Source organism: Arachis ipaensis, chromosome B10 (genome assembly GCF_059453495.1).
Source record: "Arachis ipaensis isolate K30076 ecotype BB chromosome B10, ASM5945349v1, whole genome shotgun sequence".
Classification (NCBI taxonomy): Eukaryota; Viridiplantae; Streptophyta; class Magnoliopsida; order Fabales; family Fabaceae; genus Arachis; species Arachis ipaensis.
This window is the reverse complement of record NC_142435.1, coordinates 41,970,788-41,987,022: the sequence shown is the minus strand read 5'-3', so window position 1 is coordinate 41,987,022 and position 16,235 is coordinate 41,970,788. Positions and strand designations below refer to the sequence as shown.

General features: G+C 32.8%; 1 protein-coding gene, 1 long non-coding RNA gene and 1 other non-coding gene across 6 annotated transcripts; 2 read left to right on the top strand and 1 right to left on the bottom strand.

The window, feature by feature from the left end:
* The first annotated feature begins 687 nt into the window (after window positions 1-687).
* LOC148579823 (small nucleolar RNA R71) lies at window positions 688-795 on the top strand. The gene has a single exon (XR_015896264.1). It is a non-coding gene; the product is annotated as a small nucleolar RNA R71 (small nucleolar RNA).
* Window positions 796-8,040: 7,245 nt separating this feature from the next.
* LOC110268032 (uncharacterized) lies at window positions 8,041-11,507 on the bottom strand. 4 transcript variants are annotated; one of them, XR_015881103.1, is made up of 4 exons: window positions 10,868-11,507; window positions 9,944-10,172; window positions 9,560-9,677; window positions 8,041-8,318 (listed from the first exon to the last, which is right to left on the bottom strand). It is a non-coding gene; the product is annotated as an uncharacterized LOC110268032 (long non-coding RNA). The 4 variants fall into 4 exon arrangements; XR_015881101.1 differs by lacking the exon at window positions 8,041-8,318 and having other exon boundaries at window positions 8,715-9,677; window positions 10,868-11,038; window positions 11,176-11,507; XR_015881114.1 differs by lacking the exon at window positions 8,041-8,318 and having other exon boundaries at window positions 8,715-9,677; window positions 10,868-11,004; window positions 11,176-11,507.
* A 2,104-nt stretch (window positions 11,508-13,611) lies between these two features.
* LOC148579822 (protein FAR1-RELATED SEQUENCE 5-like) lies at window positions 13,612-14,580 on the top strand. Its single transcript, XM_088501795.1, has 2 exons — window positions 13,612-13,991; window positions 14,142-14,580. Exons 1-2 carry the CDS (start codon window positions 13,612-13,614, stop codon window positions 14,578-14,580), a joined length of 819 nt encoding a protein of 272 aa, XP_088357921.1.
* The last annotated feature ends 1,655 nt before the right edge of the window (window positions 14,581-16,235 follow it).

Below are 16,235 nucleotides of genomic sequence, written 5' to 3'. Positions count from 1 at the left end.
GATTTCAGTGATCCTTTTACTCAGCTGACCCACTTGTGCTTCCAAATTTCTAACGGAAGACCTTGTTTCATTCATGAAACTTACAGTGGCCTTAGATAGATCAGAGATTAAGTCTGCTAAATTAGAAGTATTTTGTTCAGAGTTCTCTGTCTGTTGCTGAGTGGATGATGGAAAAGGTTTATTATTGTTAAACCTGTTTCTTCCACCATTATTAAAGCCTTGTTGAGGCTTTTGATCCTTCCATGAGAAATTTGGATGATTTCTTCATGATGAGTTATAGGTGTTTCCATAAGGTTCACCTAAGTAATTCACCTCTGCTATTGCAGGGTTCTCAGGATCATAAGCTTCTTCTTCATAAGAAGCCTCTTGAGTACTGTTGGATGCAGCTTGCATTCCATTCAGACTCTGAGAAATCATATTGACTTGCTGAGTCAATATTTTATTCTGAGCCAATATGGCATTCAGAGTATCAACTTCAAGAACTCCCTTCTTCATAGGCGTCCCATTACTCACAGGATTCCTCTCAGAAGTGTACATGAACTGTTTATTAGCAACCATGTCAATGAGTTCTTGAGCTTCTGCAGGCGTTTTCTTTAGGTGAATGGATCCACCTGCAGAGGTATCCAATGACATCTTAGATAACTCAGACAGACCATCATAGAATATATCCAAGATGGTCCATTTTGAAAGCATGTCAGAAGGACACTTTTTGGTCAACTGTTTGTATCTTTCCCAAGCTTCATAGAGGGATTCACCTTCTTTCTGTTTGAAGGTCTGAACATCCACTCTAAGCTTGCTCAGCTTTTGAGGAGGAAAGAACTTGGCTAAGAAAGCCGTGACCAGCTTATCCCAAGAGTTCAGGCTGTCTCTGGGTTGAGAGTCCAACCAGATTCTAGCTCTGTCTCTTACAGCAAAAGGGAAAAGCATGAGCCTGTAGACTTCAGGATCGACTCCATTAGTCTTAACAGTATCACATATCTGCAAGAATTCAGTTAAGAACTGAAAAGGATCTTCATATGGAAGTCCATGAAACTTGCAGTTCTGCTGCATCAGAGAAACTAATTGAGGTTTCAGCTCAAAGTTGTTTGCTCCAATGGCAGGAATGGAGATGCTTCTTCCATGTAAATTGGAATTAGGTGCAGTAAAGTCACCAAGCATCCTCCTTGCATTATTATTATTTTCGGCTGCCATCTCCTCTTCCTGTTCGAAAATTTCTGAAAGGTTATCTCTGGATTGTTGTAATTTAGCTTCTCTTAGTTTTCTCTTCAGAGTCCTTTCAGGTTCTGGATATGCTTCAACAAGAATATTATTGTCCTTGTTCCTGCTCATATGACAAAGAAGAGGGCACAAAAAATAATAATAATAATAATATGGATCCTTTATACCACAGTATAGGGATCCCTTTGTGAGTGGAAGAAATGAGGGAGACAAAGAATGTGATGTAAAGAAAGAAACACAACTGTGAGGAGGGCAGAGATGTGAGATGAGATGTTAGTAAATGAATAAATAAATAGAATAAGATGGGAGAGGGAGAATTTTCGAAAATAATTTTTGAAAAAGAGTTAGTGATTTTCGAAAATAGTTTTTGAAAAAGGTTAGTATTTTTTTCGAAATTTTTTTCTTAAAATCAAAAATAAAAATAATTAGTTAATAAAAAAGAAATTTTTGAAAAAGAGGGAAGATATTTTCGAAAATTAGAGAGAGAGAGAGAGAGAGTTAGTTAGATAGTTTTGAAAAAGTTAAGAAACAAACAAAAAGTTAGTTAGTTAGTTGAAACAAATTTTGAAAAGATAAGAAGTTAGGAAGTTAGAAAAGATATTTTGAAAATTTTTTTGAAAAAAGGTATGATGAGAAGATATTTTTGAAAAGATATGATAGGAATTAGTTTTGAAAAAGATTTGATTTTTAAAATTACAATTAATGACTTGATTCCCAAGAAATCACAAGATATGATTCTAGAACTTAAAGTTTGAATCTTTCTTAACAAGCAAGTAACAAACTTGAAATTTTTGAATCAAAACATTAATTGTTATTGTTATTTTTGAAAATTTGATATAAAAATGAAAAAAATGTTTTTGAAAAATATTGTTGGAATTTTCGAAAATAACTAAGAAATTTGAAAAAGATTTGATTTTTGAAAAAGATTTTGAAAAAGATAAGATTTTCAAATTGAAAATTTGATTTGACTCATAAGAAACAACTTGATTTTAAAAATTTTTGAAAAAGTCAATCCAAATTTTCGAATTTGATGAGAGAAAAATGGAAAGATATTTTTTTTATTTTTGAATTTTTTTGACGAGAGAGAAAAACAAGAAAAATGATGCAATGCATGAGAATTTTAGATCAAAACATGTGATGCATGCAAGAATGCTATGAATGTCAAGATGAACACCAAGAACACTATGAAGATCATGATGAACACCAAGAACATATTTTTGAAAAATTTTTAATGCAAGGAAAACATGCAAGACACCAAACTTAGAATTCTTTAATGCTTAGACACTAAGAATTCAAGAATGCATATGAAAAACAAGAAAAGACACAAAACATGCAAATGCAAAGATCAAACAAGAAGACTTACCAAGAACAACTTGAAGATCATGAAGAACACTATGAATGTATGAGAATTTTCGAAAAATGCAAGATGTACATGCAAATGATACCAAACTTATAACATGACTCAAGACTCAAACAAGAAACACAAAAAATATTTTTGATTTTTATGATTTTCTAATTTTTTTGGATTTTTTCGAAAATTATATGAAAAAGAAAAAATAAGGATTCCAAAATTTTTAACATGAATTCCAGGAATCTTGCATTCTTAGTCTAAAGCTTCAGTCCAGGAATTAGACATGGCTCACTAGCCAGCCAAGCTTTCAATGAAAGCTTCGGTCCAAAACACTAGACATGGCCAATGGCCAGCCAAGCTTCAGAAAGATATCAGAATATACTGCTCATTACTTATCAAATATGTAACTTGCCTCTATGCTGATGGTTTGGAAGCCTCAGTCCAAAAGAATTTAGACATGACTTTACAGCCAGCCAGGCTTCACATGCTTCATGAAACACTAGAATTCATTCTTAAAAATTTTGAATAAAATTATAAAATTTTTGAAAACATTTTTATTTTAAGAAAATTTTTTTTTTCAAAAACAGGTGAGAAAATTTTGAAATATTTTTGAAAAAAATTTTTGAAAAGAAAACAAAAAGAAAATTACCTAATCTGAGCAACAAGATGAACCGTCAGTTGTCCAAACTCGAACAATCCCCGGCAACGGCGCCAAAAACTTGGTGTTGTTGCCGGATCAAACTTGGCACTGATGTTACCAGACCAAAAGCTTGTCGAAAACTCGAACAATCCCCGGCAACGGTGCCAAAAACTTGGTATGCGAAATTGCTACTCAGGTTGTGAATTGTTGTTCGAAATTGATTCCCTGGCAATGGAACCAAAAACGGATGCACAGGACCATGGTCTAAACATATCTTCACAACTTCGCATAACTAACCAGCAAGTGCACTGGGTCGTCCAAGTAATACCTTACGTGAGTAAGGGTCGAATCCCACGGAGATTGTTGGTATGAAGCAAGCTATGGTCACCTTGTAAATCTCAGTCAGGCGGATATAAAATACTAATGGAGTTTTCGAAAGTAATTAATAAGATAGGGATAGAAATACTTATGTAAATCACTGGTGAGAATTTCAGATAAGTGAATAGAGATGATTTCGTTCCTCTGAACCTCTGCTTTCCTGCTATCTTCATCCAATCGGTCTTACTCCTTTCCATGGCTGGCTTTATGTGATACATCACCATTGTCAATGGCTACTTTCGGTCTTCTCTCGGGAAAATGATCCAAATGCCCTGTCACGGCACGGCTAATCGTCTGGAGGCATCACCCTTGTCAATGGCTTCATCTTATCCTCTCAGTGAAAATGGTCAACGCACCCTGTCACGGCACGGCTATTCATCTGTCGGTTCTCGATCATGCTGGAATAGGATTTACTATCCTTTTGCGTCTGTCACTAACGCCCGGCACTCGCGAGTTTGAAGCTAGTCACAGTCATCCAATCATTGAATCCTACTCAGAATACCACATACAAGGTTTAGACCTTCCGGATTCTCTTGAATGCCGCCATCATTCTAGCTTACACCACGAAGATTCTGGTTAGGAGATCTAAGAGATACTCATTCAGTCTAAGGTAGAACGGAAGTAGTTGTCAGGCACGCGTTCATAGGGAATGATGATGATTGTCACGTTCATCACATTCAGATTGAAGTACGAATGAATATCTTAGAAGCGAAACAAGATGAATTGAATAGAAAATAGTAGTACTTTGCATTAATCTTTGAGGAACAGCAGAGCTCCACACCTTAATCTATGGAGTGTAGAAACTCTACCGTTAAAAATACATAAGTGAAAGTCCAGGCATGGCCGAGAGGCCAGCCCTCAAACGTGATCTAAGATAGCATACAACTGATCAAAGATACCTAATACAATAGTAAAAGGTCCTATTTATAATAAACTAGCTACTAGGGTTTACAAAAGTAAGTAATTGATGCATAAATCCACTTTCGGGGCCCACTTGGTGTGTGCTTGGGCTGAGCTTGAGTGTTGCACGTGTAGAGGTCCTTCTTGGAGTTGAACGCCAGTTTTTGTGCCAGTTTGGGCGTTCAACTCTGGTTTTGGATCCTTTTCTGGCGCTGGACGCCAGATTTGGGCAGAGAGCTGGCGTTGAACGCCAGTTTGCGTCGCCTATTCTTGGCCAAAGTATGGACTATTATACATTGATGGAAAGCCCTGGATGTCTACTTTCCAACGCAATTGGAAACGCGCCACTTCGAGCTCTGCAGCTCCAGAAAATCCACTTTGAGTGCAGGGAGGTCAGAATCCAACAGCATCAGCAGTCCTTCTTCAACCTCTGAATCTGATTTTTGCTCAAGTCCCTCAATTTCAGCCAGAAAATACCTGAAATCACAGAAAAATACACAAACTCATAGTGAAGTCCAGAAATGTGAATTTAACATAAAAACTAATGAAAACATCCCTAAAAGTAACTAGATCCTACTAAAAACATACTAAAAACAATGTCAAAAAGCGTATAAATTATCCGCTCATCAGTGTGAAAACATGCTTTTTAGACCTTAAAATAGCTATTTAATTCATCTTAATTCTATTCGATGCCTTGATATGTTTGTTGAGTGATTTCAGATTCATAAGGCAAGTATTGGATGGAAGAAGTGAAGAGAAAAGTATGCAAAGTGGAGAATTCATGGAAAAACAAGGATTTGGAGTGCTTAGAGCGATGCGCACGCGTGAAGAGGAGGTCGTCCAGGCGACGCGTACGTGTGACATGACGCGTACGCGTGACAAGAAAACGCCAGACGACGTGTACGCGTGGCCCATGCGTACGCGTCACAGCAGGCACGTGACCTCATTAAAGTGAAAATGTTGGGGTGATTTCTGAGTTTTCCAGACCCAAATCCAACTAATTCCAGAGACTATTTCATGCAGAATTCAAGATGGGTCAAAGGGGGAGCAATTAGTTTTAGGTTAGCATCATGTAGGCTATTTTTCTAGAGATTGAAGCTCTCTCTTCTCTCTAGAATTAGGGTTCTTAGGTTTATTTTCCTCTTAGATCGAGGTTTAATTTCTTATTTTCATCTTGTTTCCCTTGCAATTTCTTGTTCCTACATCTTAATTCTCTTAGTTTACATTGTTAATTTTTCTTTTATACCTCTTTTAATTTATGAATGCTCTTATTAGATTTAAATTTCCTTTAATGCAATTTCAAGTTTGATGTTCTTTTATTGTTGGGCCAATACTATGGTGCTGAAACAATTATTTTTTAGCACCTGCTGAAACGAGCTAGCGGGTAGCTACACAAGACGCGTGGCCTTGCTATACGTGCATGTATAGATAAAAAGTTGATGTAACAGCATAAAGTACAGGATTTTGTCAGTTATTTACTTTGATTAATTAAATAATTATTGCATAAAGTGGACTAATTTCGAAGTTTGAAAAAATTCGTAAGGGAGTTAATATTTTTGTCTTTTTTTGTTGTTGATGGATATGGACATTCTCTTCTCTTTTCTGATGGGCTATTGCATGATGGTTCGTTTGACAAAAAAATTGTATGAGTTGTGATGCTAATAATAATAATAATAATAATAATAATAATAATATTATTATTATTATTATTATTATTATTATTATTATTGTAAGAGCCGTAAAAATGTGTGAACATTGAAGGGTTACCGTACAAACTAGTGAAATTATAAATGGAGGTACTTATCTGATATTACTTTGTTATTATAGTTTTATTTTATTCAAAGAAAATGTTTATGATTTTTTTTATTTATGGATTATAAATATGTTTTGAGTTAAACAAAGTTAATAATTCTTCTCTTATATAGTTTTGAGTTATATTTCACGAAATAAGCTTTTTAAATAGATTCGTAAGTTTATTCGACTTTTAAATAGGCGGAGTCAAATCTGAAAAAAACTTATAAAAGATAACAATATAAGTAAATTTTAACAATATAAACAAATTTTAACAATATAATTTATACTCAATTTTTTTAATTTTAAATTAATAATCATTAATTTCAAAATCTTTAAAAGATTTAATAAATTTAATTAAAATTAATAAAAATATTAACAATTAAAAAATTAAATACAAATAAAAAATAGTCACAGTATTAAAATTACAATACAATTTTTTTTACTATTTTTTTCTAAATTTTTAATTTAATAAAATTATTTAAAATAATATTTACCAACAAAATCATCTTTATTTCAAAAAATAAATCACATAATTTAAGCATATATATATAAAAATCTAAAATAAAAGAAATAAAGTTAATAACTAAAAAAATAAAAAATTAAAAAAATGTGTTTAAAAATTTTTAAACTCTAAATCATAACTACTAAATTCTAAATCCTAACCCTCAATAACAAACTCTAAACCTTAACTTTTAATCCAAAATTCTTAAACCCTAACCTAAATCTTATACCATAAAAAATACTAAATAAATAATTCTTAATCATAAATACTAACTCATAAATTCTAAATCATAAATCACATTTCTTAATTTATCAATAATAAATACTAATTTTTTAACCCTAAACTCTAAATAATATCATACAGATATTTTATATCACTTTTATAATTAAAAATACTAAAACTTTAACACTCATTTTATACAATTATTTAAATTAAAAAATTTCTACTATAAAAATCTAAAATTTTCAAGTGTCAAATCTAATAATGAAATGAGTAAACGAATTTCTATTATTTTATGCGAGGATAATTTTATTTCAAAGAATTTATCAAATAATATTAAAGTTAACCTAATTTTTTTTGTATCATTTAATACTCATAAAATCATTTATATTCTTTATAATTTTACTGTTCACAAATACCGTTAAAATTACTATTAAATTAAATAATAGAAAATTATTGTTTTTTATAATGATATGATATAACTTTTAAAAAAAAAAGAAATGATGCACGAAATTTAGTAAATCAATTTCTTTTGGTGGCATGGCACCCTTTTAATATTTATTTTCCTATCCTATACATACTTTTTCTTTTGATTTCTTTTTCTTCTAATTTTGAAACTTACTTAAGGGTAATAAATATTTATTATCTTTTAATATATGATGTATTATTTTTTTTTTTTGTTTTATAACTTTGAAGCTTACTTAAAGGTGATAAATATCTATTAATATTATTTTTTAATATAAAATATTCTATACTTTTTAACCTAGAATATCATTTGAAAAACTTAAATAATAGAAAAATTTAAAATTTTTAATCATACTAGATGAATCAGTAACTAAATTAGATATAGTTATTATAAAATATATTTAAATATAAAATACAAATATATAAAATAACATTTATTTATTTACAAATACCTATTAATATTTATTTACAAATATATGATAATTTTCGTGGTCTTTTGTAGTTTGTACTTTAACTCATTAATATTGACAATATTTTTATAGCTCTTACATTTTTTTTTTTAATTAACTCACATATTTTTTTGCCTAACCTCATGAACATCATGTAACGGCGCACTTAAAAAGAGGAGAGAATGCTCATACCCATCAACAATAAAAACGGACAAAAAAATTAACTCCCTTAACAATTTCTTCAAGCTTCCAAATTAGTTCACTTTATGCAGCAATTAACCAAGGTAGAGAACTGACAAAATTCTGCACTTTCTGTTGCTGCATCAGTTGCCTATCTATACATGTACGCATACCAAGACCACGTGTCTTGCGCAGTTACTCGCCAACTCGTTTCAGCAGGTACTGAAAAATAATTATTTCAGCATCATAGCACAACCCTTATTATTGATTTGAGTTGTTATTGTTAATTTCTTGCATTAGGTAGTTATAGAATTTATATTTCTTGCAATTTATTATGCTTTCTTTTATACCTTCCAAGTATTTGACAAAATATTTGGTTGAATGTTAGAGTAGCTTTTTAAGCATTCTTGACTTGGAAAGAGAAATTAGGCAATCTTGAGTCATGAATATCCAACTTATGTTGGTGATCTAGAGTTGTTAGTTAATATTGTTTTCATTGACGCTAGTCTTTTCCTAATTTAGTTAGTAAGTTGACTAGAACTTTTGTATTGAGATTAACTAGTCTTATTTGACTTTCTCTCGTGTGAAGATAACATTGTATCTTCTTCTATTGTTGGAGATGACTAAATAAGATAAGCTCTTGTTAATTATTTTTATGATTAGTGACTAGGATAGAATGCCTATATTCTCAATCCTTGCCATGAATGTCTTTCTTTATTACTTGCTTTTTTTAGTTGCTTGCTTTATATTTTTTGTCATTTATTTTCTTGCACTTTTACCAATTCACCTCACTGCAATTTCTTGAGAAGATGATCCAGAACTAATACTTTCGGTTATTTTTATTGGGTTAACCTTGTGACAACTAAAATTAAACTTTGATTGAACATTATTTATGGATTGAAAATTATACTATCAACAAAATTATTTGTGTGAATTTTCTAATCGATGGTTTTGCTCTTTCACACACCCTAGTAGTAATGGGTTAGGGGAATATATATTGGGTTGAAAAATGAGGAGTTGGAATCCACTAAAAAGGAGACATTTGATGGAAGGATTGAACTCATTGAAAGAATAACTATGTTCTATATCCCAAGTTCAAAACTCAATGCTTTAATGCTTTAATACAATAAACGGTCAAGTGTGTACTTCATTATATTATATTATCCTATGATCTAATATAAAATAAATTAATTAAATCAAGGATAAAAATACAAATAGAGTAGTACGGTTGGTCTTTGGTATAATATTTTACAAAATACAAGAGTGAAAACAAGTGTTTTGTTACCCAAATATTAAAGGAGGTCAATGTATGCTTTTAGAAATGGGAGTCCATTGAATTTGACCAAACTTCAAAGAAGACGAGTATAGAGTTCCCAAAATTGATAATAATAATAATAATAACCATAACTCATACAAGATGATTTGATAAGAGTTCCCATATTGACATTGAAAGGAACACTTACAGCCTTTTGGTCCATCGTTGATTACAATTTTGAAGCCATCGTCAAGGCCTTCTTGCTTTGCAACCAGTTTTGCGGTGTAGAGAAGGCGGCCTAGAATCTCAGTGTGCCTCTCCTCAGCCTGGAAACAATACCATGAGAATCGATAGATTAATATATAAACACAAGACCTAACCTAGACACAGTAGATTGTAAGTGACACTTCAAGCCATCGAAAGGTTACTTTAAAGTTTAACTAACTAGATAGTTCATGTGATTCTTGATGTTTATAGGCATGGAAATTGTGGAATGATGATAAGATTACAGCTCTAATAGATCCAGAAGTAGCAAACATGAGTAGTCTTGCAGATATAATGAGGTACATTCACATCGGGCTTTTGTACGTACAAGAAATTGCAAGGTATAGGCCTACTATGACTGCAGTAATTCCAATGCTTAATAGTGAAACTGTTAATCTTCCTCTGCCGAAGCAGCCAGCATTCATGCATTGGCAGAAAATGTTGGATATAGAGTCTTCTCATAGAAGTGATGGATCATATTCCATCAATTATATCAGCTTAACAAACATCCAAGGAAGGTAGCAGATTGGTTATTTATATATTTTAACCTCTGCACGCTGTAAATCAGAATTGTAAGTCTTATTTTAACTTGAAAAATCCAAATAGGGCTAATCACTATCAATTATTAGAAATGCAAAAGAGGAAGAGACACAATTAGAAATGCAGCTAACGTAGCCAGTACTTTTCCTTAATTAATTGCAAGGAAACATTTCACAAAGATACATAACATAGTTCTATTCCAAACATATACAAAAAAGATTAAGATTGATTCAACTAGTGCAGAGAGAGTATGAACCACCAAGAATGTACACTCATTAATAACAGACAGACAATTATCACCAAATATGCTATAATTCGTCATAGACTTGGAGAACTGAGGCAGAAGCAGAACATCATATATTATATTAATTTTGCATTGCACAAAACCAGAGCTGCAACTCTGAAGTTGGTTACAAGATTAGATTGAAACCACAAATTCTACCTATGACTAATCCACAATATAAACTCAGAGCCAACTAAAAGCATTGTTAAATACTCAATTGAAAAGCTAATTCACAATATAATACGAACAAAAGTAAAACATCAAAGCGGAAACTATAATAAAACCTAATGATAAGAGCATTTTTAATGTCAAACTTGTACTGCAATAGCAATAGAAAAAAGAGAATGCAAAGAAAAAAAATAACAAATTTGGTTGAAGCATTTCATCGAACATGTTGAATATTGTTGTTGAAAGAGAAGAAATGGTTACCGAAAAGAGCCCAGAGATTAAAGAGCTCTTGCTGAATTTAATCACACATTGAATTTACGTCTCATAAAGAGATTCAGATCTGCAAACGCCATCTTTCATCTCATCTCTGCAGTAGTAGTACTGAACGGCGAAGAAAGCTGAACCGCGAAGAATTGCTGTTAGATAACATGTCTAACAAGGGTCATCAAAAATAATTGCTGTTAGATAACATCTACTGGTTGCCAAATGATATAGTAATTAGCAATCAAGAGTAACGCGAGGAGGTAAAGTAACTTTGAATACTGAGCAATTTTTAGTTAGTTACTCACCAACTGAGCTAAGCTAGGCCTAAGCATTACAGATTAGTGTACTTTGATTGAAGTCTTAATTTCAAGTTTGCAACTCCAGCAAGGTAGGAAGCTTCAAATTATTTAAATATAAACCAATTCAAATATAATAAATACATTATGCAGTAAAAGGAACAAAAATTCCAACTATATAAGTTAGAAACATGCCATTGAAGCCATCGAACGCAGCATGAATTATATCCTTGGTAACCATGTAATGGCAGCATAAACATCACACTATACAGGTAAGAACTAGACATTTAATCATGCTCATCCCACTTATGTATTTTTTTTCCTTATCTTCTAGAAGACAAAATGATAAAAGCTGATGGTACCAATCATGTAAAGAACTAGACATATTTAAGTCTCAAAAAAATGTATACCTTTGCCGGTTCTATTCAATACATTTAAAAGTATCGCTGATGTAATTTTGAAAGGGCCTGAAAAAAAACATAAGATAGTGAACTACAACCCATAACCTAATCAGTACACTCATGTGCCCTTCAACTTACTCAGGACAAATGATAACAAACCATTAAAAAAAGTATATCATTTATTTGAAAATGACACGATTAATAAATTTTGGTGTTAAAATTGAAAAGCTTTTTGTGTCATAATTAAAAAGTTTTGATGTTATTTTTTGATAAATTCTATATAATTCAAAACATTTCATTCTCCTTTTCACCATCATCATCATCATTGTCTTTTTTTTCTTCTTTTCTTGTTCATCTTTTTCTTTTTGTTTCACGTTCTCATAATTTTTCTTATTTTATCCTTTTAACAAGAATAAAAATAAGAAAAAAATCAAACAAAAAAAAGTGTATAATGCTGCAAAATCACCTGAAAGAAGAAGGAAAAGTGCAGCAATAAAAAAACAACGACGAAAAAAAAAATACGTGACGAAGAAGAATGAACACAATAAGAAGGTATTTATATTAAAAAGTGCAGAACGTTTGCGTTAGTGGGAAGTTGGAGTGTGTTTAATACGCTGTCACTAATAAAAATTAATTTTTGTTGGGTTTGGACTAATTTATTTAGATTTAATGGTTAAAAAAATTTAAATATGTAACAAAATTGCAAAAGAAATTGATAAATAGATTGAATAAGTTGGAATTTTATGTTTAAAAAATCTGATAAAAAATTAGATACAAATATTATATATTATATATATAAATATATTATTTTACAGAAAAGTTCTGCATACAAGCCATTAGGGCTTGTATGCTTTACAAGTTCATTAACGAATAAACGCAAAAAACGTGCTGTAAGGTCTACGTCCAATACACGTGCTATATAAAGATCCCGCGTATATATAACTACCAAATTTAAAAGATTTGTTTCCTTCTTTGTTCTCCTTATTTCTAGATTTGCTCGTTCTTCTTCTCGCGCGTCTTCCCTGCTTCTTCTCGATCGTTCTTTTCCCCTCCTTTCTCACTGGTATGTTCTTCGTCATTTACGTTAGTTCCTCTCTCTGCAACTGCAGCTTCATTTTCTATTGGATTTGTTGTTTTCTGAAATCATAGTTTGAACTCGTTTTGAAGATTATGGATGATTCAAACTTAGATTGTCAGCTGAATCAGGGCAAAGTGAATTATGAATTTGAATCTAACGAAGTTCCTGAGGTTTAATTTACATACGATTACTCTGAATTTTGTTGCAGTCATTTGAATAGCATTGTGTAGCTGAATAATTCGTAAACATTGACTGTGAAACTAACACGTTAACATGAATCTGTGGATTGAATGTAATGTATTAGTTTTGATTAATCATCTAGAATTTATAGCAGACGCTCGGGTATAGATCATAACTTTTTTGGGTGTATTTTTGCGAGAAGTGTGGGTGTATTTACAGTTTATGGCTTTTTCTGTTATTTTAGCTGAGTTGTTGTCATTCAGGTGTATTATATCAGACATAATTGGGTGTGTTTTTAGTTTTTGACATGGTGTATTTTGCAGCCTGTGTATTTACAGTTTATGTTTTTTTTGTTATTTTAGTTGAGTTGTTGCCGTTCGGGTGTATTATATCAGTAATGATTGGGTGTATTTTTAGTTTTTGACATGGTGTATTCTGCAGCCTCTCTCTGTTGTTGATGACCAGTTTGTTCCGAAGGTTGGAATGACCTTTACCACCCTTGAAGATGCTGAAAAATTTTACAGGAACTATGCCAAGGCTGCAGGTTTTTCTACAAGAGTTCGGAGCACAAATAGGAAGGGAAACAAGATTAAGAATCAATTGATTACATGTAGCAGAGAGGGAAAATGGAAATCTAAAATATCTCCGACCGAGAAGACGAATCTGACAGCCGGTTTAAACTGTCCTGCAAGAATTTATATACACACATTGAAGAATGTTGGTGCTTGGATCATTTCAAAGGTTGTGCTGGATCATTCACACCCTTGCTGTCCAAGTAAAGCAGAGATGCTCAAACAGCACAGGGAACTAAGCATGTCCATTCGTCGTACAATAGAGAATAACGAGGAGGCCGGTATCAGACCAAGCAAAACCTACCAATCATTTGTTGCGGCTGCCGGGGGTCATCGCGAGTTAAATTTTATTGAAAAGGATGTGAGGAATTACATTACGAGAGAAGTGCGGAATATTTCCGAACAAGAAGATGCAAAGGAATTCGGGAAATATTTCTTAAGAATGAAAGAGAAGAACCAGAATTTCTTTTTTAGGCTTGAACTCAAGGAGGATCAGTCGATTAAGCTGGCTTTTTGGGCCGATGCAAGAAGTAGAGCTGCCTTTGAGTATTTCGGAGATGTTATTTCATTTGACACCACCTACAATACAAACAGGTAACAAACTATCCTTGTTTATGATGCTAAATTAATGTATTTTTATGAATCCGTGGCAGAGGTGTATATTGGGTGTTTTTGGGTGTATATAAAGCATTTGTTGGGTGTATCTAATGATTTTCCATTCTGCACTATGGTAATTTGTTTCAGGTATAATTTGGTTTGTGGTTCTTTTGTCGGGGTGAATCACCATGGTCAGTCAACACTTCTCGGATGCTCTTTGATGAAAAACAAAGAAATTGAATCATTCAAATGGTTATTTCAATGTTGGCTTCGTTGTATGGGAGGAAATGCTCCGAAAAGGTTTCTCACCGATCAATGCGCATCAATGAAAAGGGCTTTAGAGGCCTGTATGCCAACAACAATTCACCATTGGTGTATTTGGCACATCATGAAGAAGATTACAAGCAAATTAAATGGGTACAAGGGACATGCAGAAATTGAACAAGAAATGAGCCAAGTTGTTTGGAACTCTCATAGCAAAGACTCATTTGATAGGAATTGGAATGATTTTCTGCTGAATTTTGGTCTTGTGGACAACAAGTGGCTTTCAGGTAATGTTTGTTTAAAATATGCAGCAAAGTTGTAAATTGCATGTTTTTTGGGGTGTATTCATAGTGTATATTTGGGTATATTCTGCAGATCTCTATGAAGACCGTCATATATGGGTTCCAATTTATCTGGATCACCACTTCTGGGCAGGGATGAGAAGTACATAAAGGAGCGAGAGCATGCATTCATTTTTTAACAAGTTTATTACCCGAAATAGCTCGCTTATTCAATTCGTCAAACAATACGATAATTGCCTCGAAAGCAGGGAGCAAGTAGAGAGAGAATTAGATGCTACAGATTTTCATACGGTCATACCGTGTGCAACCAAATCCTCCATTGAAGCTCAGTTTCAAGATGTGTACACTCATCAAAAGTTTAGGGAAGTGCAAGCACAATTCAGAGGAAAGGCGAATTGCATCACTAGATTAACGAATTCCGCTCTAGGCTATTCAGTATATGAAGTCGGAGAACAAGTTTCCAGCTCAATATTCAACAAGATTGTGGTTACTTACGTCTCAGTAGCAGCCGAGGTAAAATACCAATGTTTATTATTCGAGTCGAGAGGGATATTGTGCCGTCACGCACTAAGCGTGTTAAGCTTTGAACAAGTAAGCTAAGTGTCACCGAGATATATACTGGAACGATGGAGCAAGAAGGTAAAGAGGCGACACACACACATCAAGAGCAGCCACGACGAGCCACTGTTGGAGCCAAGAAGCAAGAGGTTTGACTAATTGGTTTTTCGTTCGCAAAATATTTGCGGATTTGCATCCGAATCTGAGGAGCTGACTGCAATTTTGTACCGTGCGTACGATAACGTCATGGTTGAGATGGAATTATTGAAAACCAAAAGGAAGCGCACATCTTCTTTATCTCACGAAGACGCCAACTTGGAATCCGTTAACGAGCTTCAAAGCCCTCCAAGGATTCGAACAAGAGGACATCCAAAAAATAGGCTAGGTTCAAAGTTGGACAAACAGATTACAAATGCTACAAAGAAGAAGAAAACGAAAGCTTTAAACGAGGTAAAAGTGATGTTCTTTAAATACGTGGTGATTGAGTTTAATTTTCTCATTAATAGTTTAGCTAATATGTGAGTTTCTTATATTCAGTTGAACCTCTTTGATGCTGCATCAGTGGTGTATTCAAATTTCAGCCAATATCAAGCACGTGTTATGAATTATCAGTTCAGGGTACCAACAGCAGCGAATAATTCTTTGGGTGTATAGTTACAGAATATGGGTGTAAAAGCACTGTTCGTTTGGGTGTATTTCTGAATTTTCTTGTATTTCACATTTTACATATATATACATATATATACTTCAGAACCTTATTTTTATGTTATAAAATACTGTTTGTTTTTTTTACAACATTTTATGGGTTTTATGTTATAAAATACAGTTTGCATATGGATGGTATTAAGTGTTTAGGGTTCAGGATTTTAGGGATAAAGCATCAGGGGGGATAGATTTCAGGGTGTATAATCAACTTTATTTGGGTGTAAAAAATGGCAGATTATGGGTGTATATTTGATTTGATGTTTTCCTTCATATTATAGTACCTATAATTCATACATTTTAAATACAGCAGACAGAGTTTAATTATTGAAAGAAATTTCACAATAAACTGCATTATAATTGTCAAATATTTACAACATGTCTTCCATTTGTTACAAGACTATATAACATTTAC

Bases quoted from the DNA above. Each gene is read 5' to 3' on its own strand.
- LOC148579822 (XM_088501795.1), top strand. From the start codon at position 13,612: ATGCTCAAACAGCACAGGGAACTAAGCATGTCCATTCGTCGTACAATA. The intron at 13,992-14,141 runs GTAACAAACTAT...AATTTGTTTCAG, and splicing joins ACCACCTACAATACAAACAG to GTATAATTTGGTTTGTGGTT.